The sequence below is a fragment of the Miniopterus schreibersii genome (assembly GCF_964146895.1).
Source record: "Miniopterus schreibersii genome assembly, chromosome: 11".
Classification (NCBI taxonomy): Eukaryota; Metazoa; Chordata; class Mammalia; order Chiroptera; family Miniopteridae; genus Miniopterus; species Miniopterus schreibersii.
Window position 1 is genome coordinate 16,132,847 of NC_138111.1, and position 24,893 is coordinate 16,157,739.

The 24,893-nt window shown below is 34.5% G+C and overlaps 1 protein-coding gene across 11 annotated transcripts in view; it reads left to right on the top strand.

The window, feature by feature from the left end:
- The window catches only part of PTBP3 (polypyrimidine tract binding protein 3), a 74,430-nt gene that overhangs the window by 38,495 nt on the left and 11,042 nt on the right, over positions 1–24,893 (top strand). For all 11 annotated transcript variants that reach the window (XM_081151032.1, XM_081151035.1, XM_081151033.1 and 8 more), the window contains 4 exons: positions 7,325–7,489; positions 13,012–13,122; positions 14,579–14,753; positions 21,978–22,055. In XM_081151032.1, coding sequence (XP_081007158.1) covers positions 7,325–7,489; positions 13,012–13,122; positions 14,579–14,753; positions 21,978–22,055 — 529 coding nt within the window. The remainder of the gene's footprint in view (positions 1–7,324; positions 7,490–13,011; positions 13,123–14,578; positions 14,754–21,977; positions 22,056–24,893) is intronic.

Consider the following 24,893-nt stretch of genomic DNA (forward strand, 5'->3'; position numbering starts at 1 on the left):
TTGTTCTATATATCTTAAAATATCAGATCTAAGAGGAATTTTAGAAGTCATTTCTTTTTACAGAATATATAACAAAGGCATTATATAAAAAAGTTGATATTTCTGTTGTGATATAAAGTAACTGAATTTAAGATTTCAGTCAGAATTTATATAGATATGTTCAGTAAATGATTTATTACTTCAAGATGAATGTGGAATGTAGAGTACCAACATTTCTTAACCTATTTTCCAGTTTTTATTTTGGTGTAGTTCATGTTGAGTCTTTTGTGTCTCTCCACGTTGATTTTTAAGTAATTAAAATAGTAATTTGAAGTTACTTAAGGGTAGCAAAAATTTATCCACAAACAAGTAAGTTGTGTGTTTTTTTTAATATATTTTACTGATTTCAGAGAGGGAGGGGGAGAGAAAAACATCAATGATGAGAGTCATTGTTCAGCTGCCTCCTGCACGCCCCCCACCGGGGATCAGACCCACAACCCAGACTTGTGCCCTGACCGGGAGTCAAACCTCGATCTCCTGAATCATAGGTCAATGCACAGCCGCTGAGCCACACCAGCCAGGCACAAGTAACATTTTAAGAAAGATTTTTTGTAATGTTAAGAGCGTGTTTGGCCTCTAGGCTTTTGCTCTAGGCAAAAGAACTCCTCCAGCTCTTTGATTCTGTGTTGAAAGTTATTTATAATGCAAGCTGTTAAATTTAAAGTATAGTTTTTCATATTATTAAAAACAGTGAGATTTCCTGTATATAACCCTTAATTTGTTCTAAGGGATACTATCATATAATAAACTATACAAAATTAAGAGTAAATTAAATACTAGATATTTTTAAATAGTGTAGACTTTTTTAAATGAAAAAATTGCCTTATAAATTATAAATAGAATACATGCTCATAGTAAGACATTCAACAATTCAGAAAAGTAAAAAAAAAAACAAAAAAACATAAAAGCAATTCATTACCCAGAGATAACTAATTAACTCAAATTTTGCTAACATTTTGGTGTGTGCCCCTTCTTTATTTAGGTGTATTATTGTCTATGTATGTAATTTTACACAAATGGAAGTCTAATGTTTTGACAGCTATGGTTTTTCATTATAATATGTCATAGACATTGTTTCATGAGGATAAATATAAAATTACTTTACAATTTTTAAATGACTGCCTAATAATTCCTTTCCATAGGACAGCCATAACTTATCTAGTTTCTTTATAATAGACATTGTTTCCAATTTTGTGCTTTTATACATAGTAGTATATTAACATTCTTATAACATACCTTAGCACATTTGCAACATTATCTTATTAGTTTACATTTCTGGCAACGAAATTGCTGGGAGGAAGCATATGCGTATTTTATATTTTGATATATGTATGATTGCTTTCTGTAAAGATTATGTGCCCATTTTGGATGTCACTGATAATGTATGAGCAGCTTTCCTGTCTTTGTTAATATGATATAGGTGAGAAAGTATATCTTACTGTTTACTTATTTTTATTTGATAACTTATAAAGTATTTACAATGATTTCTGTTAATGTGGGTTTACTCCATTTTTAAAATTGTGGTAAAATATATGTAACATAAAATTTACTGTTTTAAGTATATAGTTTAGTCGCATTAAATACATTCACATCATGCAACCATCACCACCATCCATCCCCAGAACTTTTTCATCTTCCCAAACTGAAACTCTGTACCCATTAAACACTAACTCCCCATTTCCCTCTCCTCTCAGACCCTAGCAACCACCATTTTACTTTCTGTCTCTTAGGAGTTTTGTCTGCTAGTAATACTGTTTTTAAAACATTTTCATACAACAGTCAAATCTCTTCAGATTGTATTCTAGTTTCTGATTTTGATATCCTACTCATAAAGACCTAGCTTAACAAAATTTTTTTAAAAATTTTTTTACCTATGTTCTCCTGCTTTTATGTTTTAATTGTTCATATATTAATATGTAAATCTTAGTTTTATTAGAAATATTTTTGGGGTGGGAAGTAAGGGTTAGGTTTTGGTCTTTATTTTACTCCCAATGACCAGTGTCTCCTTAATTAGTTTTTGGATAACCCATTATCCACTTACATGAAACATATCCTTTGTCATGTTCTAGTTTTCTGTGTACATACTATACCTACTTATAACATGCATATATACACTTGTTAGACATACCTACACATTCTGCTTGCATGGCCTCTGTATGCACTTCGTATTTAATTTGGACTGCCTTTTGGATTCCATTCTGTTCCGTTCCTGTTTCAATGTCTCTGGCTTAATATATGGGTAAGGCCCATTCTTTACTCTCTCTTATCTGAAGTTAACTTGTTAATATATTTTGTTTATTTCTCCAGATATATTAGAATTACTTTGATAACTTCTATCTCCAAAGATACAATTGAGTGGATGTTATAGATTATTTTTAAGATAATTGATGTACTGTATATTGCTCACTGATCCTTTGATGAGGAAGTTATATATTGTTTCTTGTCTTTCGGAGAGCTTTTAAATTTCCTTTATATAAGTCGTGCAGTTTTCTCATTAGTGTGATTCCTAAATATGTTAGTATAAGTCTTGAAAAAGAAATAAACAATTTAATAAGACTCTTAAAGACAGGATTATTCTAAAGGGAAACAGTGAGAAATCCCAGTTGCTTGGCAACCAAAGCCAGCCCAAATGACCTAGTTTATTCTTCGATAGCGTTGATTTCTTCCCAATACCCTTTTCATTTTGTTACTTTTCTATTTTGAATCACAATATCCCCAAACATGCACATAACTTTTTTTCCAGCTTATGGACATACTTGCCAAAGGGTCAGGTGAATATCAAGTATTTTTGTCCCTTGATTTAAACAAATTAGAGCTAAAAAATTTTATATCATATTTTGAGGTACACCATTTGAGAAATGGTTGTCCTAATAGCACTCATTATTGTTTAGACAGTTTTTCTTGACCTTGTGGGTGGAAGTTCATAAATCTACTAACAGATGACCATGAAAGGATTTTTCTCTAAAAAGTCATCAAACCGAACGCTAAAACCTCTGCATTTTATTGTATACTCATTTCCATCTCAATTTTAGGAAAGTATTCCTCACATTATCTAGGTATGTTTAAATTTTACATGAAGTATATTTCTCTCCCCCACCTCAATAAAAATGTGTTGTTTTTTCTATTATACTGATGCTATTTCCTTTTAATAGTTAATGTAACCATTCCAGAGAGTTTGTTTCCAAACATTTAAATATCATCTCCTATAACTGGAATTCTGCGTCATAATTTTTATCAGAGTCACACAGAATCTCTTCATATTAAGACATTTCTTGTTTTTTCCTCCCTGGCTTTTCTGTTGTCGTCAGTGGATAGTGTGCCTCAATACCTTTTTTTTTTTTTTTTTTTTTTCTTAAATGGTTTTGGTTGTGTTCCTCCCCCCCCAATTAAAAATTGAAACTATAAAACTACTTATGGAATAAAACTGTCATTTTTTTCAGGTGTTAGTTTCTCAGATTTTTGTTGTCAGAAGCTTGTCTTGCATGCCTGCTTCTCAGAGACCTTTATACTCAGTTCTCAATGAAATACTTAATACAGAGTGTATTGAAAACTCCAGAATGATTAGAACAATATATACCATGGCTTTTTATATTTCCCCACTATGCTATCTCTCATGCCAAAGAGGAAGGAGTTAAGAAGAATAACAACAACTAATACTAGCAGCTGCCAACATATATGTAGAATTGCTTAATATAAAGAATAAATAGAATTACTCTGGTGATAATGAAGTAAAGTCAGTAAGGTTAAGTTTATTTTTGTCTGTGCAGGCTTAAATTTGATAAGATTTAATCATCTTAATCTAAGAAGAAAAGGAACCATTATTCCACTTAGAACCTCACTATGATGATGTCTTTTTCCTAGACAAATAAATTTCAAAACAAAAAATTCAGTTTTTCAGTTGCACTAGGCACCTTTCAGGTGCTCACTAGCCACATGTGGCTAGTGGCTATCATATTGGACACTGTAGATAGCAAACATTTCCGTCATCACAGGAAATTCAGTTGGGCAGCTCTGTATTTTATGTTCCATGTCTCTACTTACTATGTGTGTGTGAGAGAGAGACAGTTATAATAACTGCTTTAATTCCTTGTCTGCTAATTCAAGCCCCTGTATCAGTCAGTTCTGGGTCTTTTTTGATTGATTGACACCACCACCATCCCTTTCTTCTAATTATGGACTCAGAGTGGTGGAAGTCTGAGTCAGTTTTCAAAGTTGAAAGAAGTAGAACCGTTATTTCCAGTAAAACTTACTGGGGAACCCAGTGTAAATATATGATATAAACTGCCATGTTTGAAGTGGGATTGTGGTGCTCAGTATTCCACACATAATTGGCTTTCCAAGAGCATAGTTTTGAAAACCAACGACATAAAATACTCAAATAATCATTTATATATTGTTCTCAAAGATGATGCTTTGGAAATGGAATGTTTGACAGTTGTGCTTTACCTGATACATAACAATTTGTATATGGCATAAAAATGCTTCTAAAAGGTATAAATAATAGGCTTGTACAGACGTGCCACTTAACGACAGGGATATGTTCTGAGAGATGCATCATTAGGTGATTTTGTCATTGCTTGAATATCATAGGACACACGCAAACTTACATGGTATAACCTACTACACACCTAGGCTATGTAGCCAATTGCTCCTAGGTTCCAAACCTGTACAGCATGTTAAGGTACTGAATACTGTAGGTAATTGTAATACAATGGTATTTTTGCCCATGTAAACATATCTAAAAATAGAAAGGGTACATTAAAAATACTGTATAAAAGGTAAAAAATGTTACACCTGTATAGGACACTTACCATGAATGGAGTTCACAGGACTAGAAGTTGCTCTGGATGATGAGTGGTGAGCGGATGTGAAGTTCTAGGACATTACTGTATGTCACTGTAGACTTTATAAACACTGCCCACTTAGGCTACACTAAATTCATAAAACAACATAAGATTAAATCAAGCACAAGAGAAAATGGTGTAATTGAGAGATGCAGTAAACATGAGGTATATGAGGCTACTGCCAGCATAACATGGCATACTGTTTCATAGCAAGCTTTTTTTAAATAAGTAGAAAGAATACACTCTAAAATAACAAAAAGTATAATAAATAGATAAGCCAGTAACACAGTTGTTTATTGTCATTATCCAGTATTACGTACTGGTATATAATTGCATGTGCTATAGTTTTATATGACTAGCCTCACAGTAGATTTGTTTACACCTGTATCTCCACAAATACATGAGTAACATGTTGTGCTATGACATTATGATGTTTAAAATGTCACTAGGCAATGGGAATTTTTCGGCTTCATTGTAATCTTATGTGACCACCATCATATGTGCAATATTTCCTTGACTTAATGTTGCTATGTAGAGCATGATTGTGTATATATAAGTATAAAAATAGAAATTGTCTGACTATTAAACATAGAGAAAGTAAAAGACAGCCAATTTTCAGAAAGATACTACTTATTTTAAGTTTTAATGTTATTTATCATAGCAAAATGTTGGAAAACTACTTTTCTCATAGAATGATGGCATAGTAAATAGTAAAAATTAAAATCATGAAAACAAAACAAAAGAAATGCTAACTTATTTTTTTTCATTCTCACCCAAGAATATTTTTTTATTGATTTTTTGGAGGAGGAGAGAGAAAGGGGGGGAAACATTGATGTGAGAGGGAAACATCGATCGATTGCCTCCCGTGTGCACCCGTCTGGGAATCAAACCCACAACCTGTTGGTGTACAGGACAGTGCTCCAACTGAGCCACCTGGCCAGGACAAGAAATTTAAAACAACGTACAAAAGTACTGTGATCTTTAAAATTTGAAGCAGCACTGAAAATGAAAACAGCTACATTCAAGTGGTGAGGGGTTTCATTTTGTAGCACAAACATTTTATTAATTATCAACATTCTTAAGCAATGATAAGGAACAAAAGATTGATGAAAACTTACATTTAATTTCAATAATCATTAACTATGCCTTTTTTCTTTCAAATTTTCCCTCATTCACCTACTTTATTTTTAAAATGATTTTAAAACTTGAGACAATCAAATGGATTAGGATGCCCCTCAGTTTGAGCTTGTCTGATGTTTCCTTGTGATTAGATTTGGTGTATATATCTCTGACAGGAGCATCACAGGTGCTACGTTCTTTTTTTCCTCATTGTATCATATCAGGTGGGACATAATTTCAGTTTGCTGCATTACTGATGATGTGCTCTTTAGGTTGTCTTCTATGTCATTTTGGCATCTTTCTATCATTCTTTAAGCACTTCTTTGCATTGTGGTAAAAAAACAATAAAAACAAAAAGTTATACATTCATTTTTTGCTTTCCTTGCTCCACAACTGGAGCGTGACTTTTTTTTTTTTTTAAAGTACCCTGGTTTCTTTTAGTGGAGCATGATATTTAGAAACTTGTCTGCCTTACCTGCTTGGGCTCTTAACATCTCATGCCAGGTTGTCCCTCCATTACTACTTTCCTACCCCATTCAGGCCCTCATAAACCTCTTATTCACCATACTCAGACTGCCTTTACCACATTGGCTACCCACCTCATTTGGACCCCTTCCTGACTCTCCTTGCGCTCTGACACTCCTGGCCAGGTTACTCTCCTCTGGATGCCTTTCTTACCCTTCTCATGCTCCTCAGGTTCTCATATCCAGCAGTGAGCCACCCCCACATAGAGATTCCTTCCTTACCCTGTTTGTTCTCAGGTTCCCCTTGCTACGCAGCCCTACCACATGGATGGTTGCCTCATATTGCTTAGGCTGTGATGCTCCGTGCCAGGATGCCTTCCTATAGGGATGCCCTCCTTATCTCACTCCTCTCCTCCTCCATATATGCATTTGTCATATGCCACCCAAAGACTTTAGAATTCAGTTGTTCAGGGATACATAAGGGGACTTGAATGGTTTTTAAGTGGTCTTTAATATTATTTTCACATTGTCTTTTTTCCTATTTAAATATTTTGAATTAAAATCATATACATACATTCTTGGGGTTTGTTTTGGTTTTTGCCATGTTTTTTTTTCTTTTTCATTTCTTTAAATAAAGTTAAGCAACTTTCTTACATATTATTCCATTGTGATAAGAAAGCAAATCTTTTAAGACTTTTTTGACTGATTATAAATTTAGGATATGTGCATCCAAAGAGAGTAGATATATATATTTTTTTTTAACTGTTATTACTTTATGTTACTTTACATTAACTAATTTTTAGGATTCATGTATTGCTTCTGTGTAACCAAAAGTTCTCATTTTGGATTGTTTTATAGAGAGCCCAAGCTGCACTGCAGGCTGTCGGTGCTGTCCAGTCGGGAAGTCTGGCCCTTCCTGGAGCTCCCACCAATGAAGGCACAATGCTACCTGGGCAGAGCCCTGTGCTCCGAATAATTATTGAAAACCTCTTTTACCCTGTTACTCTGGAAGTTCTTCATCAGGTAAGGAGGAACACTCACTCTTATGAAAGCAGAGTCAAATGTGACCTCTGTAACTTTAGATGTTTTATATCTTCATTTAGGTTGTTGATTTTGTTTGATATATTTGTTTAAATTTTTAAAAAATCTACCGTTTCATGCAAAAAGTACTATCAGTTAGAGATAATTTTGACAACCCCTGTTTTCTAACTTGAATACTTGATTAAAAAGGTGTGTAAGACATTTTTTTTTTTTTAAGACGTAAGCATGAAAATGAATAAAGCATAGAATTCTCTAAAAAGCACTGGTAGTAGTTATTACTGAGAAAGTAACATCAGCATAGAAAACAACTAATATATTCCTGTTGATTCCTTACATTTGAGTGTTTTTGTTTTAAAAACTCTGAAAGGAAAGTATACGATAACTCTTTATATATAACATGGAAGTATCATGTTAGATGCTCAATGTAAATTTCATTGACTACCCATTAATATGTCTGATCTGTCTTGATAGACCATATCATGGCCTACTATGAGTATATAGAATTTAAGGACCTCGTGTAATTTTATAGTGAATAAAACTGAGGCTCAGATAATTGATGCATTGAGTATTGTAGAGAGTAATCGAAGAGCCAGTTAGAACTCAAGCCTCCTAATGTGAAGTCCAGAGTGTTTTGTATGCTTGTTATATTTTTAACTAATACTCTGTTAACATATTAACATATAAATTTTAACATATAATTATTTGTTAATCTGTATACATAAACATTTGTTATCTAGCCCAAAAACTTGTTCGTTTTGTCCCTTTTAGCTACATATTGATTTAATTTCATTATACTTGTCAATCCATTTATTTAAATACTAAAACATATTATTTGCTTATTTTCATATTTATATCTCAATATATATTTCCAGTATAATACCAGGCCAGGCCAGACTTATTAACTGTTTTTCTGATCTTTGTACTAAAAGTGAAGAGTCGTAGGGGTATGGATGTGCCTGTGTATTTAAGAATTGAAATGCATCTTATTCTACTCTCACATTTTATAAATAAGGAAACAGAGACCCTTAGAAGTTATGTTTCCACAGTCACTGTACCAACTGGTGATAGAGCTTGGATACATTGCCTAATACAGGTCCTTTGCCATGCATGTAAATATCAAAATATACTATTTATTAGGCCTACTGTGATCCCTGTGATAGTTTTCTGAGTACCACCACTTTCTTAAACACTCATTTGTGAAGCCTGTCCTAGAGAGGGCTTTACCAGTGGTATCCATAGCCACTATTGTTCCCTAAAAGGGTTCAGGAGTTGCTTGAGTGATTGCTTTCTTTGTCCTGGTGGATTTTCTTCTCTTCTGTTTATCCCACAAAATGGCTCTGAGCACCCTGATCCGGGAGCAGTGTTCGTTTGATTTTGGCACTGTGACACTGTAGCCACTGCTAACTTACACTGTGTTACAAAGGCTGTTCTTGCTCCTGTGGCTCAACATTGCCATCTAACCCAATGAGTTTAGCCAGGGTCATGTGGTCCTGTCTGTCATTCATTTATCATCTCCCTGAGAGTAGTAACAAGCCTTGTTTCTCTCCCAAAGATCATGGGGTCCTTCAGGTGAAGAGAGGTAATTCTGAGAATCATTAATAGTAACTCTCAGGGTAGAACTCTCAGCCTTTCTGTTATAGCACTCTCTTGTTTAGTGCCCCTTCCCACTGTTCTGGATATCAAATCAAATTCTTTACCAAGGCCCATAAGGCCCCCACATGCAAACCTCTCCCCATCTCTTTAACTCCATTTCCTAACATTTCTCTGCTTATTTAGCACCCTGACTTTTGTGGCCCATTCATTGACCCTCTTCCCTTCCCTCCAGCTTATTCCTGTCTTAGTCCATTTCTGTTTTGTTTCTTAGGCTTGGAACACTCTTCACTGAGATAGTCACTTAACTGAATTCTCCATCATTGGGTTCATTTTAACTTATTCATCTCCTCAGAGAGTATTTCTCTAGTTACATTAACTAAGCCCTCTCCCCTGGCACTCTTATCTCATTAGCCAGCTAAAGCATAGTATAGCATAAGGATTAAGGATACAGGGTTGGAGCTGGTTTGAATCCTGGCTTTACCACTTACTACCTCTATAACCCTGGGCAAGTAACTTACCTCATCTGTGTCTTTTACTTATTAATATATAATGGGGATGAATGAAGATGGTCTCCATACCTTCATTGTGAAGTTTACATGAGTTAATGCATTTAAAGCACTTAGAACAGTGCCTGCTGCATATTAAGTGATCAAGTAATTATCAGATGCTAGTAAATTGCACTGTAAGAAAATGATCCTTGCTTTTGTAGTCTTGTGGGTAAGATACAATTTCATAAGTAATAGCATAAAATGCAATGAATATTGAGATGGGGAAATACATGGAAGTGTGGAGTTGCTTCCACCTGTTATAATTAATTAGGGATTATTTTATATTTGCTGAAGAGTTGGCATTAGCTTAACTGCTCTCTAACATTTGTAGAAAGAAGCTAGTGGTTTTTCCTTTAGCTCATGGTGAGGGGATTGAGAGTGACTGAGATGGGAATGGTGCTATTTCTGACGAGGGAAGTTAGAGATGTTTCCAATATGACATTTGAGCAGAAGCTTGAAGGATGTTAAGGTGTAATTTGTGTAATTTTTCTGACTAATGGTCCAGTCAGAAAAAACAGCAAGTGCAAAGTCCTTAACATGGAGGTGTGCTTAATGTGTTCAAATATCAGAAATAAGGCTATGTCATTGGAGTGTAAAAAGTAGGAATGCCATAAATAAGAGGGTCAGAGAAGTGGTTAGGAGCCAGGTGATATAAATAAAGCCTTTATCATCTTTACACTAAGTAAGATGGGAAACAGATGATTTTGCAAAGAGTGGTACATTTATGTTTTAACAATTTCTCTTGTTGCTATGTTAAGAATACAGACAATAGTATGGTGATGGCATGGGGGTGGGGTGGGAGCTGGATAGAAAGAGTCAATGGGAAAAAAGGGGATCTATAATACTTCAAACAATGAAGATAAATTTAAAAACAAAACAAAGAATAAGCTGTAGTCATAAGACTCTTGTCATAATCCATGTGAGAGATAGATGGTTGGAGACCTGGGTGAGGATGTGGACACTGAAGTGGTGATTATTGGATATATTTGGAAGGATTTGATGGTGGGTTGAGTAGATGTGGATTATGAAGAGAGAAATCAAAAATGTCTTCCAGATTTTATCTGTCAGCCTCTGGTAAAATAGAGCTATCTTATACTAGAATAGCAAAGGCTGAGGGGAGAAAAGATTGGGGGCAGGGGTGGGAGGTAGAGCAGGAATCAAGAGTATATTTTGACCCAGCTGGGCATAGCTCAGCAGTTGAGCATTGACCTAGGATCCGGGAGATTGCGGTTCAATTCCCCGTCAGGCCACAGGCCCAGGTTGCGGGCTTGATCCCCAGTCGGGTGTGCAGGAGGTAGCCGATCAATGATTACTCTCCCATCATTGATGTTTCTGTCTCTCCCTCTTCCTTCCTCTCTCTGAAATCAATAAAGATATATATATTTTTTAAAGTGTGTTTTGGACATGTTAAGTTTGATATACCTGTTAAAAATCCAACTGTAGGAGGTGTTGAATAGACAGTTGGGAAGTATACATTGGGCATAAGAATTCTGGGCCTGGAGATTTGGTAGTCATCAGCATATGGTTGGTAATTTAAAGCCATTGGATTCTGTGGCATCACCTAGAGCATATTTGTAGATACAGAAGGCATTCATTGGCTGATCATTATGTAAATTCAACCCTGCACACTAAAACTTCTTTGTGCTCTGAAGGAGTAGTTGAAAAGAGTGTTCTCATGTACTCTATTACTTCCAAGTATTGTTAAAAAGGGAGGTGTTTTATAGATAGCCAGGAGATGAATCTCTTTAGGCCAAAAGACTGATCTTTTTAAATTGCAGAATAAAGATAAATAACCAACAAAAATCAATTATTATGATATTAAACAAAAGAATTAATACTAGTAATATAAAATTCTGGTTTTAAGTCTTACTGTTTTGTTGGCTACAAAAACTGTTATAAACAAGTTGTGGCCAATGTGCTTGATATTTTTAAAAGTTCTAATATGAATATGCTTTTCATAAGTAAATACTAGTGAACAGTTTCAGTTTCTGGCAAGTTCTACCTTTATAAGTATCACCCTGAAGATAAATTTCATCAGAATTTGATCTTTAGTATTTTTTAGTTCCATTTTAAAGTCTAAAAGATTATAATATACAGGAGACACCAAGAGTTGAGTCTATGTGTTTATATTTATGACATCAAAATAAATATATTAGGGAAATAAAGTCAGAGACCTGATAATCAATAAAGATAAATCTGAATATGTTGAACTTTCCCAAATGTTAATCTTTTGAAATGGAATCTGTTTAAAATTTAGTATTTTGATAATTATGAAATAATGTTACAGATCACACTTTAGGCATTCCTAGATTTCTAGACATTGGTGCTCATTTAATTTACTTTATTCAAAAGTATCAGACTGACTCATTTGTTTTTGTAGCTACTCTGTCACTAAATACAGTTCAGGGGGCTCTAGAGAGCTATATATGGTTAGCCAGTTAAGTCGGTTTATATTCTCTTAGGACTTTCACATAAAAATGACACAGCTAAAAACACAGTTGTCAGTGAGGATGTCCATCAGATTATTTTTCAAATTAAATGAGAGAACGAATCTAAACAGTAATAATCTGAAGTTTAAGTGGAAGTTAGCTAAGTTCTAGAGCATAATTTAGTATAAAATTATCCTAAATTTTAGAGCTAATTATATGTTCTCATTACTTTACTAATAAGATATTTTATCTTTTTTTTTTTAATTGCATATCACTGTAATTCTCCAATTAGATCTCAGAGTATAATTCTTTATCAGTTAATAAAAAGCATTTACCCTGTATCTCTTATATGCCAGGAATTGTACTCAAGAAATAGAAATGATTAAGACAAGACATTTTAAATTAAAGAAGACAGATATATAAACAAATGTATATACACTGTAAGTAAAATAAGATAAATATCTGAGGCCAAGAAGGGGATAATATTTGGGAACGAGAACTAACTATTGAAATTTGGAAGAGGCTGAGAATTTTCTGGTGGCATTAAATCCCTTCCCTGAACTGAGTGTTCAAAAAAATAAATGAAAATTTACTAGGTGTTAGGCACAAGAGTTCCAGGTAAAGGGAAAAGCCACATGTATACGCATAGAAGTCTGAAACTACTTGGTGTATTTGGAGAACTGTAGACAGCCGCATATTGTTGGTATAAATAATGTGATATAAAAAGTGTCAGGAGATGAGGTTGGAGAGGTACGCCAGGGAGAGCTTTTGTGTGTTATACCAAAGAGCTTGATTTAAGTTATTTTGGTGCCAACAATTTCAGTAGAGGAAATTATTTTCATTTAAAATGGGATTCATGAATCAAGTTGTATTTATAAAGATATGTTAGTTTAATTTTTTCCTTCGATATAACCTAATGTGAACTTTTTTCCAGATATTTTCTAAATTTGGCACAGTGCTGAAAATTATCACCTTTACGAAGAATAACCAGTTTCAAGCCCTGCTTCAGTATGCTGACCCCCTGCATGCACAGTACGCCAGAGCGGTAATTACTATCTGCTACATTTTTCAGTTAGTCATGTCAGTGATACCGAAGGGAGCCGCCATGTCTCCTCCCTCGCTCCAGTTTACATGTGTGTTTTTATTGTAGTAAGATAAACATAATATAAAGATTACCATTTTAAAATATACTGTTTCATATGCTCTTTTTTGTAACAAGCTAAAAATTACTTTGTTCATATGAAATGGTTTCAGATCACCATCTCAGATCTCTGGGACTCATTTCTGTTTGTCATATTTAACGTCTATAATTGAGCACAGTACTCTTGATATAATCTGACTAATAAAGTAGAATTATGTTTGCCCTTGTCCCTCTATTTGCTTCTATTAAATTATCCAAAGATTGATTTCACTCTTGACAACCATACTCACTGTTGAATCTTACTGAGCTCTGAATTGGTGAAGACATAAGTCTTAGGAAACATACTGCTGTCAATTTTTTTTTTTTTTTTTAGTTCATGAGTTCTTGACTTTTGACAAGATATAAAATTTCACATTCAGTTTGGTTATATTTGACCCATCTCCTATTGAGATCTATTCCTAACCAGAATTCTGTCTTACATCACTATCTGAATTGTTTCTAAATTCTTTTGAAGGATAGGGACAAGGTGGTTGTACTTTTGTGTACCACACAGTGTCTAGCTCTTGGTTAGGAATATAGCCTTTATATTTACTGTACCCTCTACCTCCACATATATATAATTTTGTACCTTTGTCATGGCATACTCATCAATAACTATTACAAGTCAGGGTTTTTTGTGTATTTGTATATTTTTGTTTGTCTTGGTTTCTGATATCTATTTTTATAAATTTGGACATTTGTGGAAGTCATAAGTGGCTACAAATATTCCTTTGGTAAATTTTTGTTATTGTGAAGGGGGAAGGATTACTGATCTTTGTTCTTGTACCAGAACGACTCCAAATTTCCCTCAGCTAATTATTTAAAGTACTAAAAAATAAATTTATAAGAGAAGAAAAAATGGTAGGTAATGTATTTCATGTATTGTGTTTCTGATAAGTACCATTTAGAAAGGCTTATTTCATCTTAACCTGTATAAACTACACTAAAGAGAATTAAGACGAAATGTAAAATTATCTGTAAACATTTTTTATGGACAAAATAATCATAATAGTAGCTAAAACAGTGTACAGTAATGCATAATAGTTTTCCAAGCCTTTATAATTCTTCTCTCATTTGATCCTACCAGAGACAAGATAGGGATTATCCTTGTTTTACAGATGAAAAAAATGAGAGTTAGGGATTTTCTTTTTCTCTCTTAGGTGCACATAGTGACAAAGGTAAAAGTGAATAAAGGTCTCTGGCTTTTAGTCCAATGCTCTCTGCTTTATGCCTGATAGCCATTCTGTGTCAAAGTAGAGGCTACTTGATTTATCAGTGTTGTTGTCTTGCAAAACATCAGTCCCTTTCTTACATGCTTTAGGCTCTGGATGGCCAGAATATCTATAATGCATGCTGCACTCTGCGTATTGACTTCTCCAAGCTCACCAGCCTTAATGTGAAATATAATAATGACAAAAGCAGAGACTTCACTCGCTTAGACCTTCCTACTGGTGATGGCCATCCATCCCTTGAATCCCCTATGGCTGCTGCTTTTGGTGAGTAGTTCTGTTTTGGGTCACAAAGCAAGTTTTCTAAAGTTGCACGTTTCATTTATTAACCCATGTTATGTCAATTAGCCCTTTTCTTAGATTCTCTCAGGCTTTCTTTTTTTTTTATCCTCACCCAAGGATATTTTTTCCATTGCTTTTCAGAGAGAATGGAAGGGAGAGAGAGAGAAACAGAAACATCAAATTGGTTGCCTCCCGCATGCGCCCCGACCAGGACTGGGGGTCGGGCCTGCGACTGAGGTACATGCCCGTGACCAGAATTGAACCCTCGACCCTTCAGTCCGTGGGCCACCACGGCAACCACTGAGCAAGACCAGCCACGGCTCTCTCGGGTTTTCTAAAGGGTAGCAAGGATCACAGAACAAAATTTGACCATTGATTGAATTTTAATTATTCGTAGATTCTATTAGCTGGCAAAACAAGTGAATATTTGAAATTAAAAGTAACAGGTTTATTTTCTAACATTAATATTACTCATTCTTTATCAGCCATACAATAGTTTGCTTCAAATTAATTGTCTTTTATATATTAGCATTGGTTTAAATATATTGGTTTATAGCCAACAGAATTTTGGCTTAAGTGCTCTTGAGAGAAATACTTTTCTGTTTTTTAAGTAGTGATATTTTAAAACAAGGACCTAAATTAGTGGTATGTTCTTCCTTTATTCAAAGAAGAGGGTTTATTTTGTTTTGTTTTGGTTTTTAAACATCAGAACTTCCATCTTTACCTCAAGTTTGTGAGAAGTTGCATTTTTACATTAATAAAAATATAGTTTCAAATGTCGCTTTGAGGAGCTTCCTTCTTTTATTTAAAACTAGTTCTCAGTATATTTATACTTTTAAAATAAACCTTTATGTTAAGAAAAAAGCAGTGGGCTGTTCAGTTGGATTTATCATTAGGTTAATGTATGCTACTTCTTGGTTTTGCAGCTCTCAAAAGTGTGGTTTATATTTAGATAAAGTATTAAATTTTACTACCCTTCATGATTCATTTTCCTTTCCCAAATGACACCATTTAAAATATTGCTTATTGAAACCTTAAGTAGTATTTAGTCCATCTTCATTTGAAAGGTAAGAAAAAAGAATCCTAAGCCAAATGGTTGTCTAAAATTTTCTAGAAAATACCTTGTAACTTTATTTTCAAGTAAAAGCTTTTTGTTATTTATAACTGAAAGAGTCAAGCGAACTGTTCAGTTCACATTCCCAATTGTTCAAGTTTCTGTTTTGGTCTGACCAATTTTTGTATTTTATTTGTTACCAGCCCCTACTTACATGTCCAGCTTTGCAGAGCAATGATCTTTATAATTACCATTTCAGTAACACATGATAGAAATTGAGGCTGTCATTCGGGTTTGACAAAACTGGCTGTCAAATGCAGACCTACACTCACTCCAATAACTGACTATATGCTGTTGGTGTAATTAACGTTCTGCATTGTGAAAAGAGGACATTTTAAACATAGAATTAAGAATTTTGGTTTCTGAATATAAAATACCAGAACGTTCACATCCTTTTTCATTGGGTTAATAAATTCAGAGTCATCGAGAAGTAGTGCTGAATCCTAAGATAAGTGATTTATCAGAGAACAATGCTTTTTTGTGTATTGTGTGAAAGTTTACTGTTCTCTTGTTTCTCTTGGCTTCTGAAACACTACACTCCTGACTTTTTTCCTACCTCACTGTCTGTTTTTCTCTTCTTTAAATGTTCACATGTAAAGTTCCTAGGGTTAAGTTGGGTATTGTATAGAATGTCTCTCAGTATGAGTTTGAGGCTATTATGAACAGTGCTGCTGTGAAATTTTCCTGATTACCAATGAGATTGAACATGTTTATGTTTATTAGTCATTCACTCTTAAGAATTTTTCTGTTCAACTCTTTTGCCTAATTTTGTGTTTGGTTTCTTTTTCTTATTTATTTGTAGGAGTTTTTTAATATATCTCCCAGGCACTAGCCCTTTTTTAGTTATATGTGTTTCTCCCATTTCTGGCATTATAGTATTTTTGTGTAGTCAAATTTATTTACCATTTCCTTTAAATTTGTGTTTTTTGTGTCTCATAACCTTGTTTTGAAATTATTTAAGTTGTAAGAATAGTACAAAAAATTGCCTTATACCATCCATTCATATTCCTCAATTATTAACATCATGCCACATGTACTTTATCATCTCTCTGATGTGTGTGTGAGTGTGTGTGTGTGTGCATGCGCGCCGGTAGGTAGGTAGGTAGGTTTTTTCCCCCCTGAATCACTGGAGAGTAAGTTTTAGGCATGATGCCCCTTTATTGCTAAATACTCATTGTGTATTTTCTAAGAACAAGGTCATTCATACCTAAATGCAGTTATCAAAATCAGGAAATTAACATTCATAGAGTACTATTATTTAATCCAGAGACCTTTTTAAATTTTACCATTTATGAAAATGATGTTCATTATAAGAGAATTTTTTTCTGGTAAAGGTCCAAACCAGTATCAGGCTAATCTATTTGTTATGTCTTTTTACAGTCCTTTAATTTAGAACATTTCTTCATTTTTTGTCTTTCATGACCTTTGCATTTTTTAAGATTTCAAGTTGGGTATTGTATAGAATGTCTCTCAGTATGAGTTTGTGGGGTTTTGGCTGAAATAATGTGTCTTTCTCAGTTTATTACTTCAGGAGACATGATGTCGTTTTATTCTGTTCTGGTGATACTAACTTTGACCATGTGGAGGAGGAAGAAACTTTCCTTTACCCTCAAGGTTCTTTTGGCTGGTCTAATAATTAAATCTACATGAGACAGATTAACAAGAGAAAGTAGCCAGACTTACGTGCATACGTGCACATGGGTACCCCACATACCTGAGAGAGTCAGCGACCCCACGTACAGGAGAGGTCCAGAGACAGAAAGGGAAAATGAGGTATATGTGACATTCTGTACTGGGGCTCCAGGGGGAGGAAGGTCACTGCAGGACGATAACAGCAGGTTCCATTCAGTAACTAGCAGTTTGCCCTGCCTATAGATAGGTCATAAAATTATATTCTGGTGATAACTCTTACTATCTGCAGAGCCTCTGATTTAAATTCTTCTTGGGAGTTAAATGGGTGCAGAAGTTTCTCTTGAGCCTGCAGGGTCTCAGTTGCCTTTAGTTCAAAGTAATCTGCATACCATAGAAGCATGCCTTGGGGTGACTCATTCTGAACCCCTACAATGACTTACTAAAGTGGTTTCTGCCAGGTTTCTTCCAGTAAAGTTACTGGTTGATTTTCTCTTTGTAATTAATTTGTAGGGAGATGTGTTGAGACTATATAAATATCCTTTTTCTTATCACTTTTCACCCTTTAGTTTTAACATCCATTGCCGAAATGAGTGTTACTGTGATGGTTGCTATATTGGTGATTTGCTAATTCCATTATTTCTTCATGTTTATTAGCTGGGATTTTATTTTAAAGGACTTTTTCTTAACACTGTTACATTCATTCATTCATTTATTCATTTTGAATAAATTTGACATATAACATTGTGTGAACTAGGTGTTACTTTGATACATTTATGTGTTATATGATTGCCAACGTAACTATATCACGACATAATTATAGTGTAATATTGTTGTCTATATTTACTATACTATGCATTAGATTTCTATGGCTTACTTACTAGTATTTATCTATTTTTTTATGTCTATATGGATTTGTAGATTCTTATTATGTGGATTATAATTTTATCTTATACTCAAACTGTCCCAGAAGTGCCCATAGTAGCTCTTTCACACTGGTTTCAATAGCCTTTTTAAATGTCCCCGTCAACGTTTCAGCACTTCTTACTTTCTGGAAAAAGATATTTCAGATCTTCTTTACCTTCCCTTCCTTAGCCCTGCAAAATGAGCCCTGGTTCCTTTTCGTGAGAAATGGTATTTGGAAATTAATATCTAGGCATTTAGATGTGCTCATTGCGAAGAGGACATCATTGCATATAGGCACTTTAATGGACATTACTAGGATATGTCTCTATGTGTGCTCCATAAATATATTTTTCTGTGTGTTTGTTTAAAAACTACAAATTTTAACTGATACTTCTGATTCCAATCCCCCTTTTTTTAAATACTGATAACTTTCTTCTTCAAGAATGAGAAATTTAGTTTTCATTAACCTTAACATATATATTTATTTGCTCTATCCTATAATACACAAAAAAATAGTTTCAGCATTGTTAACACGTCCCATTAAAACTTCAACTTGATGTTTGCTTAAGTAGTTTTCTGGGAATTGTTCCATTGGTCTGTTTGTCTTTTGTCATTACCACAAGTCTCAATACCTGATAAAGTCTTTTTACCTTACTCTTCAGAGTACCTTGGCAAGTCTTGGCCATTTACACATGAATTTTAGGATCAGCTTATCAAAAAAGCTCTTGGGGTTTTGATTGGATTACATTGACTTTATAAATCACGTAGAAGATATTGACATCTTCACAGTAAAATTTCCCGGCCTTTGAACATTGTACATCTCTCCATTCATTTGGGTGTTCCTTAATGTCTCTCAGTAAATTTGCTGACTTTTCTCCATAAAGGTTTGGATATGTTGTTAGGTTTATTTCTAGGAACCATACTTTTTAGATTCTAACTCTAGAACTAATATTTATTATCTGTATAACCTTGGGCAAATTGCTTAACTGCTCTGCGCTTATTTCCTCATATGTGGAATGAGCATAATAATAGTACTTAATTGATTGGGTTGTGGTGAACATTAAATGTGCTAATGTACATACAGAGTTTAGAGTAGTATACAGCCTGAGTGCAATGTAACTTTTAGCTATCATTGTTATTTTGTTTTCTACCTGTTGCTAATATATAAATACAGAGTCGGTTTTTTTGTGTTTGTTTTAATATGTCTTTATTGATTTCAGAGAGAGGAAAGGAGAGGGGGAGAGAGCAAGAAACAGCAATGATGAGAGAGTTGTCATTGATCGGCTGCCTCCTGCACGCCCCTGACTGGGGATCAAGCCTGCAACCTGGGCATGTGCCCTGACGGGAATCGAACACCGATCACCTGGATCCTAGGTTGACTCTCAACCACTGAGCCATGCCCAGCCAGGCCAGAGTTGTTTCTTGATTTCATATTTAGCAACCCTGAACAACTTAATTACTTTTTTTCTTACTTTAGTAAGATGCACGAAACTACTCTGTTGTATTTAAAAAGAATCTCCCTCGTCTTCCCAAATGTCTGGGTTTACAGTAATTAACATTTCTTTCTCTCATAGCATCAACACTTAGACAGCTGTGGATCTACTTTTGCAACCTTTAATCATATATACCTTTGTGATCCAGGGCCTGGGCTGAAGATGTGACTCCATTGGAGACATGACATTCTTGTGGCAGAAAGTAAAAAATAAGAGAGCTGGTTTACACTATAATACCTTTTAAAACTTCTGTATAGAGAGGCAGCATGTCTGTCTTTTTGTCCCTACAACTTGATCATATGCAGTGAGAATTGGGTAGAAATGCATGTTCCTCCCAGAGGAGGCACTGCAAGTCACATGACTGTCCAGAGATATGGAAGGGCAAGTGAATATTTGGCAACAGTAATACAATCTACCATATATCTTCTTACGGTTAACTTTATAGGGTAAATTTTTATAATTGCTCATATCCATATTGAAACTTCTTTGTTGTCTTCCTTTATGCCTTGAATATAGTTATTCTGTTGTAAAAATGAATCATTTTATCTATGATCTTCAGTCGACTGGAATGTAAGTTTAGCAAAGGACAGAAATGCTTGTCTGCTTTGTTAGTGCTTCCTTAACACTAGAAGAATGCTTGGTTCATAATATGCTTTCAATAAATATGTTTCCCTTCTAATTACATCAGTTATTCTGTCAGTTACTTTATTTTATTTTTTGTATTTTCCATTCTCTCTGCTAGCTCTCTCCCTGAAGTCTCAATGACTATATTTTCTTGAATTATTTTAATAAATCACAGCATTGGCCTCCTAATAAATCACAGCTATATATAACTAATTCTGTTAAATAATTCTCTTTCATGAAGAGAATAAACTTACATAAGCTTTTAACTCCTCTGGAAAATACAGCCTACATTCTTCTTCCTATAAATATATCCATCACCCTATTATTATAAAACAAAGTCCTCCCTTTGACTCTCAGAGTCTAGCTTTTCACTGTTTCTCTACAATTGTTCTTTATCTTCACATTTCTCATTTTTTTTAACCTCCGTTGAACCCCTTCTCCAAAAGAACTTTGTTTCTCTAGACCCTGAAGCACTAAAATCCCTTTTTTTTTCTATTTCTAAGGCTGTTTTCTTTTTCTCTTAGAACGTTCCTCTTCCTTCCTCTACCATGTAGGTGTACCAGTTAATACTCCCAGGTTTTGTTTTTCACTCTTCATTTCTCGTCATGTACCCTTTGCAGTGGTGCTCTCATTCATAGATGATTTACAGATCTGTGCCTTATAATTGTTATTCTGAGTTTGCCCCCTCATTTCCACTGTTGGGCATTTCTCTTTGAAGGTCTTCACATGTCTCCACCTTGACATGTGCAAAACCCAATTGTTTTTCTACTAATTCTGACTCCTCCATTGGAACCAAGTCCTGCTTTTGTTGATGATGCATAGTCACCAGGCTTCTGAAAGGAAGGGAAGAGTACCAGCATTTGTTCAGCATCTAGTACACATTAAACACTGCTTTTCAATGCATGTTGTCTAGCTTAAGTTACCTCCTGAGAAACCTTCTCCAGTCACAGTGAATCCTTCTTAGACCACTTGCAGTGCATTTGTATTTAAACCACTAGATCCTCAGCATATGAACCTCCTCTAATTATACTTTTAGTTTGTAAACCTCTCAAAGGCAAGGATTTGTATTTCATATTTCCTTTTTATCAATGCAGTACCCCTTAGGTACAGTATAACTTAAGTATTTGACGACTTTTACATAGAAACAATCCTCTAAATAAGGGCAAGAATCTCAACCTAAATAACAAAACTAAGTAACAAGCACGTAACTCAGAACTAAACAGCTCAGCTGTACTCTTATACTTTGAACCCAGTTGAAAGGGGTGGGTCTCTGCAAGTGACAGAGGCTCTTCACTCAGACATTAAGGATCACCTGTTGAACAATTTTACTTTATAATAGAATCTCTTTATCAGTAATATACCCTTACTTAACCATTTTATATTATTTTGATAACTATATTTATAGAAGGCAATATATTTATTTTAGCTTCTCTTTCCCATTAGGTGCACCAGGTATAATTTCCTCACCATATGCAGGGGCTGCTGGATTTGCCCCAGCCATTGGATTCCCTCAAGCTACAGGTGATTCTTTCAAAGTTCAATTTGAAATTATTTTTTTCTGATGTTCTCTTTTTTCTAGGAACTTATCAAGGTGAAAAATACTACTATAATTGAAGGATTTACAATAAAAGTATTATGTGTGTCAACCATAGAAGCGGCTTATTGCATGATACACAGCTTCCTTATATTTACAAATAATTCTCTCTGGTTCCATTCTCAGTTGCAAATTTCCATTATATGTTCTGCATCATTTACATTTGCCATTGGCACAGATACCTATGGGCTGACTATATTAACTAACCTTAGGTTTGCCTTTTGGGATGTTATATAAAATGTATGGACTGCTTCTGTCCTTGCTGATAAGCTTATCAGGTACATGTTGAACAGGCCTGTGTCTTACTTATCTTTGTCCTCAGTGCCGTTGATGGCGTTCAGTACATACTATGCAGTCAGTAAATACTTGAGTTAATACACATTTACTGTTCAACTTATTCATAAATTATTTTGTCAATAATGGGTTCAGAAGATTACTATAAGAGGGTATGCATGCAATTCATTTCAGGGGATATGTATTTTTTTCTTTAGCTAATGGAGATAATTAAGAGATAGCAGTTAGTTAATACTTTAATAATGACTCTTTTCCAAACAGCAAACAAAACAAATTTTATCATAACTTAAGGAGAAGGAAAAATTACTTTATGCTTTTATCTCTGGTGCCTGAAGACAACTCTGAGATTGGCAGTTAGAAGGGTGGCATAACGTTAAGCTAGTCTGCATATTACATTTCTACCTTTCAGCTGATATATAAATATAACTTTTAAATTGCAATATAGTTGCTTTGTGGCAATACTCTCTAAACCCTACGCTTCTAATTCAGAGAATCTTGACTACGTTTTTTTTTTTGATGGACAGGATGAAGTTTACTAAAAAGAAAAAGAAAAGAGTGATAAGATTGAGCTTTAAGTTTTAGTGTTTTGGTGATTTTAAGACATGTTAATATGCTTATTAAGTGAATATTCTGCCTATTCCATTAAAACGAAGGCATTGTACACTGTTTTTATTTATTTGAAGGCCCCAGAAGTTTAATTGGTATACATTTCAAAGCAGTGATACATGGTTTTCCTCATTTTAGATATTTCTTTTGGAAACACACTATGTATAAAAAACTGTAGTAGATGTTAAGAAAGAGAAGTAGGTAGGACTTTTAAGGTCTAGTAAGGGTATATACAGTCAGCCCTCCATATCCGTGGGTTCCGCATTTTTGGATTCAACCAGCTGTTGATTAAAAATATTCGGGGGCCCAGCCACGCATGGCTCAGTGGTTGAGCATCGACTAGGATCCAGGAGATCAGGGTTCAATTCCCGGTCAGGGCACAGGCCCGGATTGCGTGCTAGGCAGCCGATCAACGACTCTCTCATCATTGATGTTTCTCTCTCTCTCTTTCCCCCTCCTTTCCTCTCTCTGAAATCAATAAAGTTATATTTTAAAAATATATATGTATATTCGGGGTCAGAAATGTTACTTGATGTATACTGTGTAGTTACGCGTACGATGATTGCATCTTTACTGAACACATACAGACTTTTTTCTTGTCATTATAGCAGCTGTTCCCAGAGCATTGCATTTACATTGTATTAGGCGTTATAAATACTCTAGAGATGACTTAAAGTGTATGGGAGAATTTGCATAGGTTATATGCAAATATTACACCATTTTATACAAGAGATTTAAGTATCCTTGGATTTTGATATTTGTGGGCATCCATGGCTACCAAAGAATGACTGTATGTATGCATACACACAGACATCCTACAATGTAGCTAAGGTGTAGTTCTGGCAGTACATGATAGACCTACAAAAGTTATTCAGAAGTTTCAGGGTTGGATTGGAGGCACATAGGAAGAAGTCATATAAAGGGCTATTGAGTATAAATTTCATGGAAAAGTATCCAGCCTGAGAAGTTGGTCTGCAAAGTTTTAAAATTCTGCAGAATGATGGTAGTAATGACCTTAGATTTATCAAGCAGAATAGTCTGAATGTAAACTACATTGCAATTTAATTAAATGATTTTGGGGAAAGTGGCTGGACTATTATAAGGAATTTTGAGCTTTAAGAGTCAGTGAATTAAGGAACCGGTTCACATAAACTAGAGATTTTACTTTAGATAATTTTTAAGCTGAGAAAACAACTAGTGGGACCCTCTGAGAAAGTGTGCTATTTTAAGTATAGTATATAGTGTCAGTATTTCAGTATGATAGAACTTTCATTAGTTCTGGAATATCTAGGGGAATAGAGGGCTCTGAAAATTCTTGGTACCAAAGAAGATTGGATTCTATAAATCTGTAGCTGATGGCAGTAATATTTATATAGCACTTTAAAAGGTTACAAAATGCTTTCCCATATAGAACATCTGCATTCTATATGTATACCTTTCTTAAGTATACAACTCAGTGATTTTTAATAAATTTACTAGATTTTACTAAAATTTAGTAAATTTGCAGCCATTATCACAGTCCAGTTTTAGAACATGCAGTACCACCTACCATGTATATTTTTGACTTCTGCTCAAGGACTTTATGCATATCTTATTTTATGGTAGAAGTCAATAGGAAAATTATACCTACTTTATAGAAATGTGCTGGAATATATCTATTTCAAGAAATGAGCAAGTGCCTGTAGTTGATAGATCCTTTGAGAGACCTAATGGCTTTTAAGACCAGAGAATTCAGTTGCTCTGCAAAGTACTATATAAATAATAGAATACTGGCTATGTTGATATTAAAGAATAAGGAACTTGACTTCCAGACAGACTCTGTAGGGCAGGAAACTGGCCTTTGATATCCTTATGGTAGCTTTGAC